Here is a 21,616-nt window from a genome sequence, read left to right on the forward strand (position 1 = left end):
TTTCCAGAAAGATGGTAGTATAATAGTATTTAAATAATATTCAATACAAGCAAATTCGTCCCACCACTATCCTACATTGACAATTCAGACTTCCATACACTAAATATTTATAAGGGCAGTAGCAACACACAATTCTTCTAATTCTAATATATCTCCACAAGATGCAAAACAGCTTTTATCTAATCTCTTGCTTTAATCTTTTCATCCTTTGTTAAAATTTAGAGGTCAAACCCGTTTTAAAATTAATTTCATCCGTAGATTCTTTCTGTGAATACAAGATAGAGAATGCTCTAATGACCATCAAGTGTTGCCAAGGACTCGTTAAGGAGCCGTCGTGCTTCTTCTCTCCTCCTGCAATAACAAAAAAAAGTCAAACACCATTTTCGTCCCTACAAGATTAGGATTCGATAACATTTGTCCCACCAATAAATTACCAATCATCATATTTTTCAGGAAGGAATCGGTGTAAAAAAGAACTAATACAATAATATGAACACAGTAATTCCTTGATTCAAGGTTAAGGATGCCTCCAAAAGAAAGAAAACAATTAAACAGATAAATAACTGATAATTCGATAATTCTCCTCCGTTTTTTACTTACTCCTTACTATTCATGGTTTATATAGTAGATGAATTACTAAATCAGTGACAAATTAATAGATCGGTGTCTAGGTGGCATGTCTCCATAATAAACTAAGGAATCTAAATAATGAAAATGACTAAATTCGTCTCCTAACAAGTCTTCTTTCTCTCCTTATCATACAACTGATTCAATGTTTTGAAAGATCAAAATAGGATTTTACTCTGACAAGATTATAATAAATGTTTGTCCCAATCATGCATTAGTATTATATAAAAGAAAAATAGCTGCTCAATTTTCACCAAGGCAAAACTAGATAAGCAAGGAAAAAAAAGGTAGTAAGATATGCTAAACCATCTCCTACCCACAATTATAGTTCACTCCCTAATTTAAGCATTTCCCTCCTATCAACTTCCTTTGCACTGAGGATTTAAGCATTTAAACCCTTACAAATAGCCACAAATAATGTTAAGAAATTATAGTTCACTCCCCCACTTAAGCATTTCCCTCCTATCAACTTTCTGTGCACTGCCTATAAAATCTTACATTTCAGACCAATCAAGTTTCACAAGCATCACAGCCTTTTTTTTTTATCCAAAGCTCGTTGAACTTAACCAAGATGCATTTAAATTAGTCTTCTAAGTCCCAAAATTTTAGAAAAGGGTTGTAGAATAAGGAAAAACGTGAGAGGTATCCATTGACAGTTTTAATTACGTGATTAACAATTCAAACTTTCTTATGGTCTTCCATGGGTTTAAGAAATATTTCAAGTATGCAGTTATTTCGCGTAATTTTAAAGAGGTATACTGTAGTTATTAAGGTAAACAGACATGGGTAAATGAACCAAGGAGGCATAATAACTCTATAGCAAGTTATAGGCTATTTTTTGTAAGGTTTCTGTTAGGAGTCCCATATCGAGTAGCTGAGGCTTTACTACCGCCACTACTAATATTGTTGTTGAGCATTGTTACCATTATATAAACATATACATATCTATAAATTAATTTTAACATGATGGGAGTTTTTTAAACTATTTTTCAAAACTAAGAATCACCCAAAACCAAAAACTAAACTTTTTAAAAACTAAAAAATGGTTGCAGTGTTTGAAATTTTGAAAGTCACAAATAAAAATACTGAATGAGGCCTTACTACAAAAAAAAAAAAAAAAACAGGATCTATTATATACATCTGAGGATTGTTTTCATCATGTAATAATATATTAATATCTATATGCATCAGTCTAAAAGACATGACTGATGATTTATTCACTATCCAAAATAATAGTTGATCCAATCCATTAAGTTCTCCTATGATTGGACAGATGGGTTGAACTAATGCAAGGACAATTTGGATTGTTAGTGGATAAATGGAAGAAATTACCACCACCCATATAAAACAACTAAATTGTTAAAGGCTCTCAAATTGATAGAATAAGTACATTTCAAAGTGCTGGTACCAGAGCAAAAGATTATTTTGGTTTTATGTGCAATTAAGAAACAATAACGAAATATTATATGTATATACCTCTTTATATCCTCCACTGCCTGTTTACGGTGTTGTATCTGAAGTTCCAAAATGTGAATCAATGTTGCTCTCGCCTACAAAGTAAATACAAGATATAGTTAAAATCCCAGACTACGGGAAGAGAACAGCAGCATGCCAGTCAAAGGCTAGTATATTTCCTGAGTAAGTTGTATAGAATAGAGTATACCTGATGAGGACGCAATGAATTTAAAAGGTGATGTAAGTTTTTGAATACAGTTGAAATTTCTTCGACTCTCCTTGCATACTGTGAAGGTCTCTCAATAAGAATATCAGCAAGCTCCAAGACATGTAGTTGCAGCTCTCCATTAAGTGACCTCAGCTCCTTCTTGAAATCTATAGAATATTGGAATCTTTTACTTAAGGATGGAAGGTAAAAGGTTTAAAAAAAATCTTGTAATGGTTATGCTAAAGCAACTAATAATCAAAGAGAAAATATTGTGGACAATTGACCCTTTTGAAATTACTCACTTTATGGACTTGGATGTCATAATTCTGGAGCAGTAGGATTATATGCAGGTTACAATGAACAATTTCGCCACAAATGCTCAAGACGTAATACGACATCCTATCATGTAACTAAGGGAATAGATACCCAATTTGGAAAGCCAGTGCATGTAAAGTTGCAATTGACGTTGTATCTATTCTAGGTTTGTGCCTTAGTGATTCATCTTTCTCATACTGAAATTTCCAAAAAATGATGAAAATGAGATGGAATACTTTTGCAACATGGCACCTATGGCAACAAAGTCTAGACAAACAACCTAAAAGTGAGTTATCTACATTACTAAGCAAGGATTCACAGAAGCATTCAAAGGTTAAAGCGACATTCATAATGATACTACCAGCTCTCATGGAGCAAGAAACAGAAGTCATATCATTTACTATTCTTCTTGGAATGATAACTTCCAACTGGATAACATTGAAATAGAAAAGCATCATAATAGAAAATCCAGAACTATTTGTAGCAACTTGTGGTCCTTTCAAAACATTATCAAATCAAGTTACACATGAATAGGGCTGAAAAATTCCTACCAACATTAGGCCCCTTAGAATAGAGCTGGCGCACTCCTTGTTCTTCCAAGCTTGGCAGAACATCACTAGTCTATGAGAAAATAAACAAAGAATTATAATTTTAATAAGTTATCATGACATACATAAAAGTACAAATAGATAAATAAAGACTTTGTGAAAATTGCATATCAGACCTACACGAAGAAACCCCATTTTAAGTGCCCACCTAAGCAAGATTTCCTTAAATCATTAAGAATAACCGAAGAAGCAAAACTTACTACCATGAAACAACTTATTACAAATCAATATGCACAAATCAAAATCCTAGGTTTGTGTGAAAAAACTGCGAAAATAAATTTATATATATAATATATTGTTACAACAGATTATAATAAAAATAAATTTATTTTTGGATAAGTTTGCCGGAAAAATGATTTTTAAATAATTAATTTTATTTGGATGCATAAAAAAACAGCTTTTACACTGTAATTTTTTTTTAGAAAAAACAGAGGATGTGTACGAAGCGGAAAGAGAATAAAAAAGGTCGTTGGAAAATTTGACTAAAATGTTTGAGGGGGAAATTTTATCATAAACTACAAAGGTCCAAATACATAAAGTCAGCTTAGTTTTTTTTTTGGTTTACAAAAAGCTATTTTTTCTTCTAAATTTTAGCAAATGTTCCCAAACACAGTCAATAATAATTCTTAAACAGCTGAAATCAATAACTTTAAGCTATTTTCCCAATCACGTACGAATTCAATAAACCAACCAACTGACTCCCACATAAGCTGTTTCAGGTTTTATTTTCACAAGCCAAAAATCGAAGCTAGTGAAAATAAGCATCTACAAAAGCTTTCATATCTTTTGAATAAATTTGTAAAACCTTAATGTGCACTTTCACAAAGAAAGTGTTTATTATAGCAACGTCACAGCAATTGCAACAGCAGAAGCTCATTTCAACATTATATCCTAAAAACACATCGGAAAAAAAAATGTTTACCGTGTAATTGCCTCCGAAACAAACGTAAGTCCCTTCAATGGGCGGCGGAGGCTCGGGAGCAGACTTAGGGTCTTGCAAGTACTCCTTGTAAAGCCTGTAAAAAGGTGGCGGTGGAGGGTATGTCGCCGTTGCCATAATTAAAACCTTCTAAACTTCACAATTTCACGATCTGCGGCATCATTGTATGAGACAACACCAAAATTAGGGCATGGAAGACACAAATGCTCACCCTCTCTCCGTTGTTCAGTTGCGAAATTAATTTCGAGAGAGAAAGAGAGAGAGATGTTCGCTGAGACACAGAGAAGCAAAGGAAATAGAGAAAATGATAAACAGAGAAAGAGGAACTCACGGAAACCGGCGACCGGTGAGCTGCGACGGTGGCGAGAAGGAGACAATGAAATTAGGTTTAGAAAGGGGAAAAGGGAACTGTAAATGCGAACCGGAAAATTTGAAAATAAAAAGTCAAAGGAAAACAATAAATAAAAAATAACAAAAAAAAAATGAGCCGTCAGATCAAAATTAAAAAATCTAACGATTGATAATTTTTTTTTTAAATTATTTGTTTTGATAATTATTTTATAAAATTGTATCAAAATAGGAAAAACAATTCTTTCAATTATGTTGAAATTTCATGAATAGTATGTTCGAAAATTTGTTTTTTAACTAGTTGGAAAAGTAAGATATGAAATGTATCATAAATTAAAGAAGAAGAAAAAAAATATAGTGTTTATTCTTAGAGTGACTTATTTCGTCTTTGTTTTCTCCGTCTATATGATTTTTAGGTATAGTAGTCTCCAATTGATTCTTCCTATCATTGGGAACCTGCAAAAACACACTCTGACAAGTTAGTCCGAGTACAATGTGTAGGTAAGTTGAGAGTGAAAAATAATTTCACGTTGGATCTCATATGGTATTTATACCTTTTGGATGGACCTCCGCGGTCATAGGTTTGCTCGTGGGTCCTAGAGAGGGTCTAATCAGATCTTAATCACGTATTTATCACTAAATTGACTTAATTAAGGTTAACTGTGAAGTTATAAATTATGTTTGGATTAAGAAAATTATTCAGTCTTCTCGACCATTCGGCTTGGGTAGTACGTATAAAAAAAAAAGAATAGTGTATTCTAAATTTCTAACTATTAAAGGTAAAGTTATTAATTGAAATCCTATTTTATTTTAATGTAGGTGTTTCAAAAACTATTTTTTTTAATCTGTTTTAAAAATCTTAAATATTGAGAAAAAAATAAAGTATTCAATTAATTGTTTTACATAATTAACGACCTGATTAATTCGATCTAAACCTATTTTTTTTTTCAACTTTACAAACATGTTTAAAAAAAAGTAGAAAAGGGATAAATTAAGTTGTTTAACCTATTTTTCAGTTCATAATTTATAAATTAATAAAAAAGAGAAGATTTTTTTTTTTCTAAATTCTAGTGGAATTTAGAAACGTAAAAAAAAAATCTAGCTATAGCTAGGGTGTGCGTGTATACGAGAAACGGCGTGCATACACAGTGGATATTTTGATTTGCCTTTTCTGTTTCACCGGCGGCGAACGTGGTGCAAACCCTAATTCAACGAATCCGGTGATCGGAGGAAGAATTTGACGGTGGGCGAAGATGGTTCTCGCGGAATTAGGTGGGAGCATTTCGCGTGCTCTTCAGCAGATGAGCAATGCGACCATCATCGACGAGAAAGTCCTCAACGATTGCCTCAACGACATCACGCGAGCGCTTCTTCAATCCGATGTGCAATTCAAGCTCGTCCGCGAAATGCAGACCAACATCAAGAGCATCGTCAACCTCGACGACCTCGCCGCCGGCCACAACAAGCGCCGGATCATCCAGCAGGCCGTGTTCAACGAGCTCTGCAAAATCCTCGATCCCGGGAAACCCTCGTTCACTCCCAAAAAGGCCAAACCCAGCGTCGTCATGTTCGTCGGTTTGCAAGGTTTGTTTCTTGCTTTCCAATAGCGTTATGGTTTGCGTTTTGCGCAATTGGAATGATTGTGGGTGTTTGCGTGATTCAGGATCTGGTAAGACGACGACGTGTACGAAATACGCGTATTATCATCAGAAGAAAGGGTGGAAGCCCGCACTGGTATGCGCGGATACGTTCAGAGCTGGTGCTTTTGATCAGTTGAAGCAAAACGCCACTAAGGCTAAGATCCCTTTCTATGGAAGGTACGTGTTGGTAGTTGTTATTTGATATGACTCTTGAGAAATGCAGAGATGGTTGGATTTAACTGTAGTTGGCTTATTGTTCTGTTGTTGGACATGCTGCACGTATACCTGTTGAATGTTGATAGTAAAGTTAAGGTTGTGGACTTGTAGTTTTATATGTCGGTGAGGCACATTGGCAGTTATATTTCTATATAGATCGTGTATTGGATGGTGGTGAATTTTGTGCTTCGGAAGTATTTGATGAATGGTATTCCAAGAGAACTGGCATTTTTTTGGAGGCACTATCTGAAGGCATGCTTATATGAAAATAATGGAAATTGCTAGAGAATAGAATTGGTTTTGCTGTCTGCAACTTTTGATTCTATCTTGGGTAAGAATTTAATGACTTTTTGTTGGTCTTCTAGGGAATAATGACATGAACAACTTGTTTAGGATATTATTCGTCTGCTAGTATGTATTAAGTGAGGAACAAAGTAAAATTGGGGATGATTGTCGCTGACTTTTTCGGAAACTGAGACATAGATTTGGTTGTTCTCATTCTCTTTTTTCAGATGTTATGGCTTTTACTCTCCTGGCCTTAATCACATGTTCAGATATGTCGCTAAGATTCCCATGCTCACAAATGGGCGTACTCTTTTTCATTTTCTTATCTTATTTCTTCTAAAGAAGACTTAATACAAATTTACAGTATTTCTCAGACATGCTATACAAGTTTACGAACATAAAAAAATGCATGAAATCAATAATTAAAACAATTTTTATTTTTTTCTTTCTAATTTGGATTCATCTTATGATTTTTTTTGTTTTCGTTGTATTTTTCTCATTGATGACAGCTGCTTGCTTCTATGTTGTAAATTGCATTTCTTGCCTATGGTCTTTGTGCTCAAGTAATTTTTTGGTTGCAATGGCCCATTTTTCTTCAGCTATATGGAGTCAGATCCTGTGAAAATTGCTGTGGAAGGGGTTGAAAGATTCAAGAACGAAAACTGTGATCTTATAATTGTTGACACTAGTGGGCGGCATAAACAAGAAGTTGCACTTTTTGAAGAAATGCGTCAAGTGTCAGAAGCAACGGTATTTCCTGCAGATACTCTGTTAATTTCTATTTTCAATAGTCAATAACATCATCTTTCATTGCATTGTTCAGAAACCAGATCTTGTTATATTCGTCATGGATAGCAGTATTGGTCAGGCTGCTTTTGATCAGGCTCAAGCATTTAAACAGAGTGTTGCAGTTGGAGCTGTCATTGTGACTAAAATGGATGGCCATGCAAAGGGTGGTGGTGCTCTTAGTGCGTAAGTATTGCCAAGATAATTATATTGTATTTATATGATTTAGTGCCAACTTTTGCAAATAGAGTGTGTTGCTTGTGTGTGTTTGTTGTGGTTTGATTTGAATTATTTGCAAATCTAATTAATCTTTATGTTCAGTGTAGCAGCAACAAAGAGTCCTGTAATATTCATTGGTACCGGAGAACACATGGATGAATTTGAAGTTTTTGATGTTAAACCATTTGTCAGTCGTCTATTAGGTGTGTTTTCTTGGATTTTTCTTTACATGAGTATTGGGTTATGCCACGCCCTTTAAGTATATTATTGTGTCAGTTTGCTTACATATTAATTTTTAGTGTTGTTCGATGACTTCTAATCTAGGCATGGGAGACTGGTCTGGGTTCATGGATAAAATTCATGAAGTTGTTCCTATGGATCAACAACCTGAACTACTTCAAAAGCTGTCAGAAGGAAACTTCACCTTGAGGATTATGTATGAGCAGTTTCAGAACATACTTAAAATGGGTCCCATTGGCCAGGTTACCTGCTTTTTATGTTTGATTGAATTTATTATTTCCACAATTTATATTTGATGCTCTAAACACATACTAATAATGACTCTGCTTGGTTATTGTGTAATGAGAGGCTGCACATTTACTTTGGTGACGTTTGCTTGGTTATTTATGCAGGTCTTTTCTATGCTACCAGGATTTAGTGCTGAATTAATGCCAAAAGGCCGTGAGAAGGAAAGCCAGGCAAAAATTAAGCGTTACATGACAATGATGGACTCAATGACAAACGAAGGCATGTGCTGGATATTTTTTTTGGCCTTTTTGAGAGGATCAAATTTTTGTATACTTAAACCCTTTGTTTTGAAAGAGTGTACCTTCATAAGCTAACCTTTAATGGTTACAAATGTTTACAGAGTTGGATAGCTCAAACCCAAAGCTCATGAATGAGTCCCGCGTGATGCGAATAGCTCGAGGTTCTGGTCGTCCAGTTAGGGAAGTAATGGAAATGTTGGAAGAGTACAAACGGCTTGCAAAGATATGGAGCAAAATGAAAGGGCTTAAAATACCTAAGAAGGGTGAAATGAGCGCCTTGTCCCGAAATATGAATGCCCAGCACATGAGCAAAGTCCTCCCTCCACAGATGCTAAAGCAAATCGGAGGCATGGGTGGGTTACAAAGCTTGATGAAGCAGATGGGATCTGCTAAAGATATGATGGGAATGTTTGGCGGTGGTGATAAGTAGATTACTGTGACATATGAACTGAGGATTGTTTCTGATCACTACTAATACATACTTCACAAGAGCTAGATTCATCAAATTATGCAGTTCAGATTGAATTCGGATGCATTGTTTTGTTAATCAATCTGCAGCAATCTCGATGGGTGGAATAGTTCATTTCAAATTTTACTTTAACAGTCCTTCTGTAGAACTAAACCCCCCTGTCTGTATATTTTTTAGTCTTTAGGAACGGAAAACAATTTTATTGTGAATTGGAAATTTTCTTTTAGGTGTAACATGATAAATAAGTTACATATTGCTCTTCTCTCAATATATTGAAAAAGATTAAGTTAATTATGACAGTTGGTTTTGGATTTGCATTTCATGAGTGAAATGTGGTAATCACATACATTAGCCGCAACCAGATATTAACTCGCTCAAATATTGTATCAACTCGTTTTCGATTGCTTCGATCCATGTTCTTTTTGTTCTATATTTTTTTTTCCTTTTGATTAATTAGTATCTGGTTTATCTTTCCTCTTGTCTCTTCCAATGTTGCTTTAGTGTTGGATAACCATATAATTTTAAATGACCAGTTGCAGGGTGGTTTCGGTAAGTATTTGTTTCTTGTTTTGTAGTTTGAGATCCAAAATGTATAATCCGGTATGTTAGAAGTTTGTTTTTTATATTGTGGAACATAGAATCCAAAATACAAAATATGTATTTTAAAATATAGAATCCAAAAAATATATATTTATATATGTATTTTGGATTTATATTTGTATTTTGGAATGTAGAATCGATTCATATGTATATACGTATAGGACATAGTTTAGTATTCATATTTTGTTAAGGTATGTTTTAATGTTTGTTTTATTGTGTTTATATTTGTTTCTAGTTATTTATGGATAATATTATATAATGAAAAATTGTGTAGCTGAAATTATAAGATGATTGTCTAATACCAATTGTAGATATATCAAGAATCAGCCAATTTTATTTATAACCTTTGCCAATTGATAATTGGCACAAGATGGAAACAATCGTTCTGTTTAATTGTTTTTAAAATCTATATTATTAAAAATAGAATTATAGTATGTTTGAATCAAAGTTATTAATGAGTCATTTTGTTTACGATGGAGTTGTATTGGATTGAAAAAAAAATCAATTTATTAAATTTTACACTCAAAATAAAAATAATTTACTTTAAATTAAACCCTAATAAGTTAAACTGGTTTTGAAAAGATTATTATTATTTAAAAAATAATTAGTAATCCAACTAACAATATGAATTTTTATCCACATTAAAACTAATGTTTTACTCATAAGTCTGTCTTTTTTTTTTCAATTCCACTGAAATGTTAGTTTACTAAACAATACTAGGAAGAAAAAAGAAAAATAAAGTTGTAGGAAAGTAAGTGAATTTCAATAAAAAAATATATAAAAGTTTGTAATAGGATTAATATGATTAAAAAATATACTATATTAAAAGTTACTAATATGCTCTTAGGTATTTTTTTAAATAATATGTTTAAATTTCATTTAAATAGTGAATAATCCTATTAGAATAATTGAAAAAAAAAGTATAAAAACATCTTTACATAGATAACATGTTCTTTTATTAATCCGAGAAAAACTTTAAAACTTACAGTAATCAACTGGACTATAATCAATTAGCCTTTAAGGTATAATAAATTATGTCTTATGGATAACCCAATTTATTACTCAATGTTAACTTTAAGAGTAAACATTTCAAATTAAAACGTTACAAATATTTTAATTTGAACTAAAATTTTATTTATCTAACCTTATTTATTTTTAATTTCTTATTTTTCACTTTAACGCAAACAACTAAAATTTTAATAATTTTTTTCTAGACATTATTTATCTTTGATCTAAAGCCAAATCTTTGATATGAGCATGAATTATCTTAATAAACAAAAAGATATTTCAATTCTCAACATTATAATCTCCATATTTTTTTTTTTAAAAAAAATCACAACACTCTTTTAAATGGTGTGTCTATGTCGGATAAAGTATAATACACTTGCAGGACACATATCGAGGTAGAGTGTTAAATTCAAAAAATATTTACTGGACTTCTGATAATTATAGTACAATTCTAATATAATTTTAAAATGAAAAAATACATTAATTTTTTAAAAACTCAAAAATTATTGTACAAATTTTTGTTATGATTATAAAAATAAGAAACAAATTTTTTTTAACCAACAATAAAAAATATCTTTTTACTAAAAAAAATCAAACATATTATACATAAATCTTTATTATCAATATCAATTTACATAATTTATAATTATATAATATATAGATTCATATATTTTATTTTAAAAATTATACGTATTTTCGTATATTGAGTATCTTTATAATATTATGGAATATTTTTATATTAGATATATGATGAACCCTATAAATAAGCATGAAGGGTTTATAAGTGCAAATTGGGAAGCAGTTTTGAAGTTCCATAGTTTGAACCCTGATTCCTTCCTTTCGGCCGCGCGCAGACACATTCTCTCCGCCTTCATACCATAATCGTTCGTTGCTTTTCCCCTCTCTCTCTCTCTCTCTCTCTCTCTCTCTCTATATATATATATATATATATATATATATATAATATTCATCTATATATACGCACACACTCACACGTGTGTGTATATAAGCACTACGTTCTCATTCGGTTTTCTCTTCATTCACTTCACAACGCCGTTTCTCTATTCCGCCGCCGTGGCAGTGGCACGAGCTCTCGCAACTCTCCCTTTTCTCAAGGTTTTTCTCTCTTTCTATTCACTATTTGAATTCAATGTAATGCTACTCTGTAACCGATTAGACTCTCTCTCTGTTTTCGTTTTGCTCACTGTTGTGTTTTGTTTATGTTCGATCCCTAAACCAAAGAACGGAAAACGCGAATAAACAAACTGTATTTATTGTTCGAATTGATATATTTGTTTTAATCAAGACCTATTCCTTGTGCTCTTAGTCCTTGCTGTCTTCGTCATGCATTGTCTGTCGTTGTGATCTTGAATGAGTGAGTTAGCTCTTGTGTTCAAGTGAAATGTTGTGTTGAGACTTCTGCATACTTCATGGTGTTTGTTTTTTTTTATTCTATTCGTGAAATAGAAAATCTGTGTGTTTTGTTTTATTTTTTGCTTAGATTTTGTTCTGTTTGCTCTGTTGATGATGCTGGCGGATATGTGTTTAGGGTGTTCTATTTGTCAATCCACCCCTTTCAGAGGTTTTGATTGTCTTACTGGGTTGGATTGTTTGTGTATGTTATGGAGAAAGAAAATATGAATGCTGCCTTTAATTTTGAGTGTTAGTATGACTGTTGAGATATGAGCACGAGTTATTTGTAGGCTTTGATTTAAGCAGTGTTGTTTGGGTTGCGGCTATATTGCTGTTGCATGACACAATTCCTAGGTTCTGCTATCACTTCATGCCATTGTTATGGGTGTTGTTGTTGTTGCATGCGTTGCGATGTGGTTTTCAGATGGATATGGGACTACACATGTTTTTTTCCTACTCAGTCATAGTGTCCCACTCTCCCTACTCACTTAAACCTATTAATCTTCCTCTATACAAAAACCTCTCTTCAGGGCTTCACCTAAGATCGAGTCCCACCCTCCATCAGTGTTTGTTCACCTCCTTTTTCACCCTCTTGTCATCACTGACAAGCCTCCGAGCAATTGAACTCTTTGAGTTAGTATTATGAAATCTTTATGCATTTTAATTTTATTTACGCGCATCATAATTTTTTTGTGCATATATGATTGGTATATTTGACTAATTTCAACTGCTATGTGGTTTCCCCTATTTACCTGCGACACTATCTGCTGTATGTTATAGCAGATTCTGGACTTTCCTCCATTTTATGCTATTAACAATTTAATACTTTTAGTGTGTATCTTGCAAGGGAAAGTTACTTTCATCAAGATACATGCTGAAACTAGCATAGATAGCTATAGCATGGATGGACAGGTTGTCAAGTTGATATTTAAATCATAAATGGCCATGCAACTTTAGAGTTATAATTTGCAAATCCAAGAAGGGAATGTAAGATTTGGAGACAACACAAAATTCTAATATATTATATTCTTTTAGGTCCTGCCACAGGTTTTTCTAAGTCCACTTGTCGAGAGACTTATCTGGCCCACAATGTTATAACTGTTGTTGGTACGATGAGTTTTCACAATGGCGAGGACTGAACTTGTGCCCGCCACATGTTAAAATATATCATACAAATCATGAATAGTACGCAATGCGATAATTTGAACTAGAAATAACTAAAGAGGTTAAAAATAAGTCTCAACGAAACAAAAGTACATGCCATAATCTAGCATGTAAACCCTTTATTTTTAAAAAAAGTTAAAACAAAGCAATGGAGTAACCAAATAGAGTTAGTGCTTTAAATGAGTGGGTGATGAATAAAGTAGTGGAATATTAGGATAAGATTTTCTTAGCTTATATAAGTTTTCAATTTTTTTATGAGAAATTAGTGAGAAAAAGTAGAAAAAAAAGTATCTATGTATCATAGATTTGTTTTGGTGATAAAAAATTGTGTTGATTCATCTATGTATCATAGATTCAAGTCATTGGAGATTGATTAAGAGATTCAAAACACTGATTAAGACGAATTACTTTGAATCATATGATTCAAATCATAAGATTCTAATAGCTATGATGAATGTTTTGTTCTCTATAATTGTTGTAGTAGTGTGCTAACTCAATTCTTGACAGGATCCACGGAGCTGACCAATGGAAAAAGGGTTTTGTTTGGAAAAATTTGTAGTGGCCAATAGCGTGCTATAGCAGAGTAGGGTAGTGATTTTGGACTGCTATAGAATTCAAATAGTGAATTGGTTTTCAATTGTGGTCATTGTGGTTGCAATGGTGGTTAAAAATAGTGCCTTTATGTGTGCCATAGCAACACTACCGTGATATAGACTCCAAAAATAAACCTTTTTGCCTTAAACATGATGTTTTTTTGGGGTAAAATTTTGATTACTCTCTGTTTTGAATGCATTTTCTTGTTTCTTTGTTTTGCAATATAATTTCCTTTTTAATTATATATCATTTATCAGAGTTTGTCCTTAGCAGCTGAACTTCCATGGCCTTTTAAATTCTTATTCTTGTTTAATTTTTTCTTTATGTTTGGTGTAAAAAATAATATAACTTTTACCCTGCCTTCATTATTTGTGGAGGAAAGCCACTTATTGATGTCCTTCTGGCGTTCCAATTTTTTTGGTTTTTCAGGGTTACTTTTGCTATCATGGAGCTTGATGCTCATGTTAATAATGATGTGATACCTTATTCAGGAACGCAACCCAATAAGCGGATGAGAAAAAAGTCTATGGTCTGGGACTACTTCACAGTAGAAGCTCTTGGAGCTGGATGTACCAGGGCTTACTGTAACCAATGCAAAAAATCATTTTCTTATATAACTGATTCAAAACAAGCTGGTACAAGCCATCTGAAAAGACACATTTCTTTGGGAATCTGTCAAGTACTTCGGGAGAAAAACCAACAAAGCTCATATCCCAAAACAGATGGTAATCAATATACTGCCAATCCACCCAAGAAACGGCCAAGAGAAAATTCTAGGTTTACTGGTAATGGTATCTCATTTGATGAGGAGCGTTGCAACCAAGATGTTGCCAAAATGGTAATTTTACATGATTATCCTCTTCATATTGTGAAGCAACAGGGTTTCATTGATTTTGTCCGGATTCTTCAACCCCAGTTTAATCCATCATGTCTAAATTCTGTTGAAAGGGATTGTGTTGCTATTTACCTCAGGAAAAAGCAAAATCTGTTGAATGTTATCAATGTGATTCCTGGACAAGTCAACCTGACATTGGAATTGTGCACTTCGAACCAGGCAATGGGCTATGTCTTTGTTCGAGGACACTTCATTGATAATGATTGGAACTTACATCGTCCTATTCTCAATGTTGTTACAGTACCATTTCCTGGTTCTGAAGACTCTTTAAATCAAACTTTAGTGACCTGCTTATCCGATTGGCATTTGGAGGGTCGGCTGTTTACCCTCGCTCTTGATAAATCCTTTTCCAGTGAGAATGTGATAGAAAATCTGAGAGACCTACTCTCTGTTAAGAACCCTACCATCCTCAATGGTCAGTTGTTAAACCAGAATTGTTATGCTCGTGTGCTTAGTCGCCTTGCAGCTGATGCACTATGGGCAATGAGAGAAACTATTAGCAAGGTTCGTGACAGTGTAAAGCATGTGAATTCTTCCGAACCCCATAAAGAGAAGTTTATTGACTTGAAGCAACAATTACAAGTACCTAGTGTGGTGAATCTTTCAATTGATGACCCCTGTAAATGGGACACGACTTATCTTATGCTTGTAGCTGCCTGTGAACTAAAGGAAATCTTCATCTGCCTTGATACCACTGATCCTGATTACAGAATGACTCTAACAATGGATGACTGGAAGCAGGTTGAAACTCTCTGCACATATTTGAAGTATTTGTATGACGCAGCCAAAATTTTGACTCAGCAACCATACCCAACTTCAAACTTATTTTTTGCTGAAGTGTCAAAAGTTCAGGTGGAGTTGACACAAGCAGCCTTCATCCAGGATCCTTTTATAAGAAGTTTAATTTTTCCTTTGCATGAGAACTTTGACCAATATTGGAGAGAAAGCTGCATCATCTTGGCAATTGCTGTAGCTATGGACCCAAGGCATAAAATGAAACTTGTGGAATTTACCTTTGCCAAGACATTTGGTGAGAATGCTGCGGCCTGGATAAAGATAGTTGAGGATGGTCTTCGTGATCTATTCATTGAATATAGCACCCAAATGTTTCTTACAGCAACAAATGATGATGATGGGGATGACATTATGATAAAAGAAACATATCAAGAAGGGTCTATTGACTGCTCACTTTTTGTTGATGGGGATGAACTTTCCGATTATGAATTTTATATATCTGATTTCACTGGTAACCCTCAATTTAAGTCAGAATTGGAAGAGTATCTGGAAGAGCCTCTTCTGAGCAGAGCAGAGGAATTTGATATTCTGAGCTGGTGGAGAGTAAATGGATTGAAATACCCAACATTGTCTAGAATCGCATCTGATATTTTGTCTTTACCAGTTTCCACTCTTTCTGCAGATTCTGTTTTTGACACCCAGATTAGAAAAATAGATAGCTACCGTAGTTCTTTAAGCTCCCTCACTCTTGAGGCCCTTATTTGTGCCAAGGATTGGTTCCAGTCAGAATGACCATTGATATTTCAGTTGTACATGCGAAAATGGAATTTCAGGTATACTTTTCTTCATGAAGGGGCAGATTACAGAGTAGGTTTTAATTCGTGTGATTCTCAGGATTTCATTACATGTTTATAGTATAAAGGTTAATTCTATTCAAATTTCATCTTCTTGGCCAAATTAACCCTTTTGTACCAAGAAACCATTTTATTCATACTTTCATTGTTTCAATGAAAAACATGAAAGATTCACAGTTTCAAATTTTGTATGAAGAACGTTGAAAAGGAAGGATTGTTTTTCTAGAGGTACAATGGCAGATTTTTATCCCGCAGGTATAGACATTGGCCTCATTACTAATTTGATGTATGTGCTTGATAGAAGATAATATGAATGCCAGTTATTCTCGTGTTTACTTCACTTATTTCCATTAATATTTCAAATATTGAATTGTGGAAGTCAAATTCACCAAATTTCTGAAGACTCTTTCTTCCTGCTGCACTTCCATCTTCTTCTGTCCTGTGAAAATAATTTTTTATCGTTATCCTCATATTTCGGATTACATAATTCATAAATTAATCTCGATTCAGAAATAACTTAATTTGAAATATATTTTTAAAAAATAGTATTCTTAAAGTCTGGATATGCATAAGGCTTTCGGATATAATTCAGAAATTATTATATATTAGAAAAGACTTTCAGATTATGTAATTTGGAAACTAATTCAATTTAGTTTACTTAATCAGAAAGCTAATTACAAATTTGAAAAAATTCGGTCAATTCAAATTCGGTCAATTACGAATTTGAAAAAAACCTTTTGGATTATTTAATTTGAAATTTGAAATAATAGTTTTAGTTTGGATGTGGATGATGATTCATGTTGTTATGAAAACCAATAATCTACTTATTTGTAAATTCTTTGCATAAAAATTATGAGTCTATTTAGATAAGTTACAAGTGCTTTTAAGAATTTCTTTACTTTAAATAGATTTTTTTTAGTTGGAAGCATTGAAAAACACTAATAAGTAGATATAAACTCCAAAAGATAATTGATTATATATTTTATGTAATTGATTGTTATTTTAATATTTATATTTTTTATAATAAAATAAGTAAAGTAAAAAATATTAAAATAATACTTTAAATAAATTAAATTATTAGGCCGGTAAAACACTCAAAGACAAATATATTTAACTATTCACTGAATTTTCAAAAGTTGACTTTTAGTTAAAAGATATATTTTAAAAGATTTACTGTTGAATAAAGTGAGCAACCATACTTTTATTTTGATAGAATATTATATCATGGAGAAGGATTAAATGATATTGGTATATTATTAAATAATGTTACGTCTTTCAATAATTTTATATATAACATAAGTTTGATTAATTCAATTTTTGAAGCGTAAATATATATTCCGTTGATTTTGTGTATCAATTTTTTTTATAAAAAAGTCAATAATAAAACAGTGATATCATGATATTTTAATATATTTAAATATACACATAATTTATTTTCAAAAAGATTTTAATTCAAAGGTTTTGTGATTTAAAATTTTAATTAAATAATTTGTAGTTTCTTGCAAATTTTGGTAATGATTCTTAATAATTGTTTTTTATTTTAAATTTTATAATCTTTTTATGTCATTTATTATTATTTTTATTAAGTGGCAAGTAAACCCTGAAATAGGACCGAGACATTTATTTCTTTTTTTGGTACACATACTATCGTAGATTATACTTTTAATCCTTATAAAAAAATCCATTTGGTTTTCTATAGAAAAATCTATTTTTTTTTTAATTTTTATTGACGGACCGAAAGAAATGAATGTTCGTTGTGTATGAAACTGTTTGATTTTTTTTCTGGGTGAATATTCATCCGTTTGACCCAAAATGTATCGCATTTTGTCCCAAATTCGGTGGAGATTTTTACGCAGAATTTCAGGAAAAAACCATTTCGGGAGAATTTTTCAGAAATCTAGCAAAACTTGTGAAATTTAGCCCTACCTTCTGTAATTTTTTTCCGGGTCTGTATTGCGCTGAAAAAATTCACACAAGTACTTTCGTATGATGTTTGCACCCAGGTAAGGAGACACGTCCATAAACAAATCACATAAAGAAGATACGGGGAAAAAAAGCCATGACGTTTTGTTTTCGGAAAACCGAATTTGTTCACTCTCGGTGTGGGAGTTACTGCGCCTTACTCCTTGAGTATTTTGGTCTGAAATTTTTAGCAGACATTCGTCATTGTGTCTATTGAGTTTTGGCTGAGATTTGAGCCCCAGACTCGTCCCACAAGATTCGCAACAAGTTTTTTATTCAGCACTGCCCGGGCTGAAAGAAAGGAAGGTTCGTTTGTGTGTGAAACTGTTTGATTTTTTTCCTGAGTGAATACTCATCCGTTTGACCCGAAATCTGTAGCGTTTTGTCCCAAATTCAGTGGAGATTATTACGCGGAATTTCAGGAAAAAATCATTTTGGGAGAATTTTTCAGAAATTTTGTGCAAACCAAGGCTATGCTCTAGCAAAACTTGTGAAATTTAGCCCTACTTTCTGTAATTTTTTTCCGGGTCCGTATTGCGCTGAAAAAATTCACACAAGTACTTTCGTATGTTGTTTGCACCCAGGTAAGGAGGCACGTCCATAAACAGATCACAGAAAGAAGATACGGAGAAGAAAAGCCATGACATTTTGTTTTCGGAAAACCGGTTTTGTTCACTCTCGGTATGGGAGTTATTGCGCCTTACTCCTTGGGTATTTTGGTCTGAAAATTTTACCAGACATTCGTCATTGTATCTATTGAGCTTTGGCTGAGATTTGAGCCCCAGACTCGTCCCACAAGATTCGCAACAAATTTCTTATTCATCACTGCCCGGGCTGAAAGAAAGGAAGGTTCGTTTGTGTGTGAAACTGTTTGATTTTTTTCCTTGGTGAATGCTCACCTGTTTGACCCGAAATCTGTAGCGTTTTGTCCCAAATTCAGTGGAGATTCTTACGCGGAATTTCAGGAAATAACCATTTCGGGAGAATTTTTCAGAAATTTTGTGCAAACCAAGGCTCTATAGCAAAACTTGTGAAATTTAGCCCTACTTTCTGTAATTTTTTTTCGGGTCCGTATTGCGCTGAAAAAATTCACACAAGTACTTTCGTATGTTGTTTGAACCCAGGTAAGGAGGCACGTCCATAAACAGATCAAAGAAATAAGATACGGGGAAGAAAAGTCATGACGTTTTGTTTTCGAAAAACCGAATTTGTTCACTCTCGGTATGGGAGTTACTGCGCCTTACTCCTTGGTAATTTTGGTATGAAATTTTTAGCAGACATTCGTCATTGTGTCTATTGAGTTTTGGCTGAGATTTGAGCCCCAAACTCGTCCCACAAGATTCGCAACAAATTTTTTATTCATCACTGCCCGGGCTGAAAAGAAAGGAAGGTTCGTTTGTGTGTGAAACTGTTTGATTTTTTTTCCTCGGTGAATGCTCATCCGTTGGACCTGAAATTTGTAGCGTTTTGTCCCAAATTCAGTGGAGATTCTTACGCGGAATTTCAGGAAAAAACCATTTTGGGAGAATTTTTCAGAAATATTGTGCAAACCAAGGCTATCCTCTAGCAAAACTTGTGAAATTTAGCCATACTTTATGTAATTTTTTTCCGGGTCCGTATTGCCATGAAAAAATTCACACAAGTACTTCCGTATATTGTTTACACCCAGGTAAGGAGACACGTCCATAAACAGATCACAGAAAGAAGATACGGGGAAGAAAAGCCATGACGTTTTGTTTTCGGAAAATCGGTTTTGTTCACTCTTGGTATGGGAGTTACTGCGGCTTACTCCTTGGGTATATGGGTCTGAAATTTTTAGCAGACATTCGTCATTGTGTCTATTGAGTTTTGACTGAGATTTGAGCCCCAAACTCGTCCCACAAGATTCGCAACAAATTTTTTATTCATCACTGCCCGGGCTGAAAGAAAGGAAGGTTCGTTTGTGTGTGAAACTGTTTGATTTTTTTCCTGGGTGAATACTCATCCGTTTGACCCGAAATCTGTAGCGTTTTGTCCCAAATTCAGTGGAGATTCTTACGCGGAATTTCGGGAAAAAACCAATTTGGGAGAATTTTTCAGAAATTTTGTGCAAACCAAGGCTATCCTCTAGCAAAACTTGTGAAATTTAGCCCTACTTTCTGTAATTTTTTTCCGGGTCCGTATTGCGCTGAAAAAATTCACACAAATACTTTCGTATGTTGTTTGCACGCAGGTAAGAAGACACGTCCATAAACAGATCACATAAAGAAGATACGGGGAAGAAAAACCATGACGTTTTGATTTCGGAAAACCGGTTTTATTCACTCTCGGTGTGGGAGATACTGCGCCTTACTCCTTGAGTATTTTGGTCTGAAATTTTTAGCAGACATTCGTCATTGTGTCTATTGAGTTTTGGTTGAGATTTGAGCTCCAGACTCATCCCACAAGATTCGCAACAAAATTTTTATTCATCACTGCCCGGGCTGAAAGAAAGGAAGGTTCGTTTGTGTGTGAAACTGTTTGATTTTTTTCCTGGGTGAATAGTCATCCGTTTGACCCGAAATGTGTAGCGTTTTTTCCCAAATTCAGTGGAGATTCTTACGCGGAATTTCAGGAAAAAACCATTTGGGGAGAATTTTTCAGAAATTTTGTGCAAGCCAAGGCTATCCTCTAGCAAAACTTGTGAAATTTAGCCCTACTTTCTGTAATTTTTTTCCGGGTCCGTATTGCGCTGAAAAAATTCACACAAATACTTTCGTATGTTGTTTGCACCCAAGTAAGGAGGCACGTCCATAAATAGATCACAGAAAGAAGATACGGGGAAGAAATGCCATGACATATTGTTTTCGGAAAACCGGTTTTCTTCACTCTCGGTATGGGAGTTACTGCGCATTACTCTTTGTGTATTTTGGTCTGAAATTTTTAGTAGACATCTGTCATTGTATCTATTGAGTTTTGGCTAAGATTTGAGCCCCAGACTCGTCCCACAAGATTCGCAACAAATTTTTTATTCATCACTGCCCGGGCTGAAAGAAAGGAAGGTTCGTTTGAGTGTGAAACTGTTTGATTTTTTTCCTGGGTGAATACTCATCCGTTTGACCCGAAATCTGTAGCGTTTTGTCCCAAATTCAGTGGAGATTATTACGCGGAATTTCAGGAAAAAACCATTTTGGGAGAATTTTTCAGAAATTTTGTGTAAACCAAGGCTATGCTCTAGCAAAACTTGTGAAATTTAGCCCTACTTTCTGTAATTTTTTTCCGGGTCCGTATTGCGCTGAAAAAATTCACACAAGTACTTTCGTATGTTGTTTGCACCCAGGTAAGGAGGCACGTCCATAAACAGATCACAGAAAGAAGATACGGAGAAGAAAAGCCATGACATTTTGTTTTCGGAAAACCTGTTTTGTTCACTCTCGGTATGGGAGTTACTGCGCCTTACTCCTTGGGTATTTTGGTCTGAAATTTTTAGCAGACATTCGTCATTGTATCTATTGAGCTTTGGCTGAAATTTGAGCCCCAGACTCGTCCC

At 33.8% G+C, this 21,616-nt stretch overlaps 3 protein-coding genes across 3 annotated transcripts; 2 read left to right on the plus strand and 1 right to left on the minus strand.

The window, feature by feature from the left end:
• Positions 1 to 4,612, minus strand: LOC137818137 (mediator of RNA polymerase II transcription subunit 7a). The gene is made up of 6 exons (XM_068621373.2): positions 4,485 to 4,612; positions 4,136 to 4,304; positions 3,157 to 3,226; positions 2,291 to 2,457; positions 2,104 to 2,177; positions 1 to 351 (listed from the first exon to the last, which is right to left on the minus strand). The coding sequence occupies exons 2-6, from the start codon at positions 4,268 to 4,270 to the stop codon at positions 291 to 293; spliced, it is 507 nt and encodes a 168-aa protein (XP_068477474.1). The 5' UTR covers positions 4,271 to 4,304; positions 4,485 to 4,612; the 3' UTR covers positions 1 to 290.
• An 884-nt stretch (positions 4,613 to 5,496) lies between these two features.
• LOC137818655 (signal recognition particle subunit SRP54 2) lies at positions 5,497 to 9,177 on the plus strand. The gene is made up of 8 exons (XM_068622202.2): positions 5,497 to 6,085; positions 6,165 to 6,318; positions 7,242 to 7,392; positions 7,466 to 7,614; positions 7,750 to 7,850; positions 7,972 to 8,129; positions 8,280 to 8,394; positions 8,516 to 9,177. The coding sequence occupies exons 1-8, from the start codon at positions 5,755 to 5,757 to the stop codon at positions 8,842 to 8,844; spliced, it is 1,488 nt and encodes a 495-aa protein (XP_068478303.1). The 5' UTR covers positions 5,497 to 5,754; the 3' UTR covers positions 8,845 to 9,177.
• A 2,106-nt stretch (positions 9,178 to 11,283) lies between these two features.
• LOC137819250 (zinc finger BED domain-containing protein DAYSLEEPER) lies at positions 11,284 to 16,481 on the plus strand. Its single transcript, XM_068623038.2, has 2 exons — positions 11,284 to 11,607; positions 14,092 to 16,481. Exon 2 carries the CDS (start codon positions 14,108 to 14,110, stop codon positions 16,082 to 16,084), a length of 1,977 nt encoding a protein of 658 aa, XP_068479139.1. The 5' UTR covers positions 11,284 to 11,607; positions 14,092 to 14,107; the 3' UTR covers positions 16,085 to 16,481.
• The last annotated feature ends 5,135 nt before the right edge of the window (positions 16,482 to 21,616 follow it).

Source organism: Phaseolus vulgaris, chromosome 10 (assembly GCF_051622355.1).
Source record: "Phaseolus vulgaris cultivar YP4 chromosome 10, ASM5162235v1, whole genome shotgun sequence".
In the NCBI taxonomy this organism is placed as follows: Eukaryota; Viridiplantae; Streptophyta; class Magnoliopsida; order Fabales; family Fabaceae; genus Phaseolus; species Phaseolus vulgaris.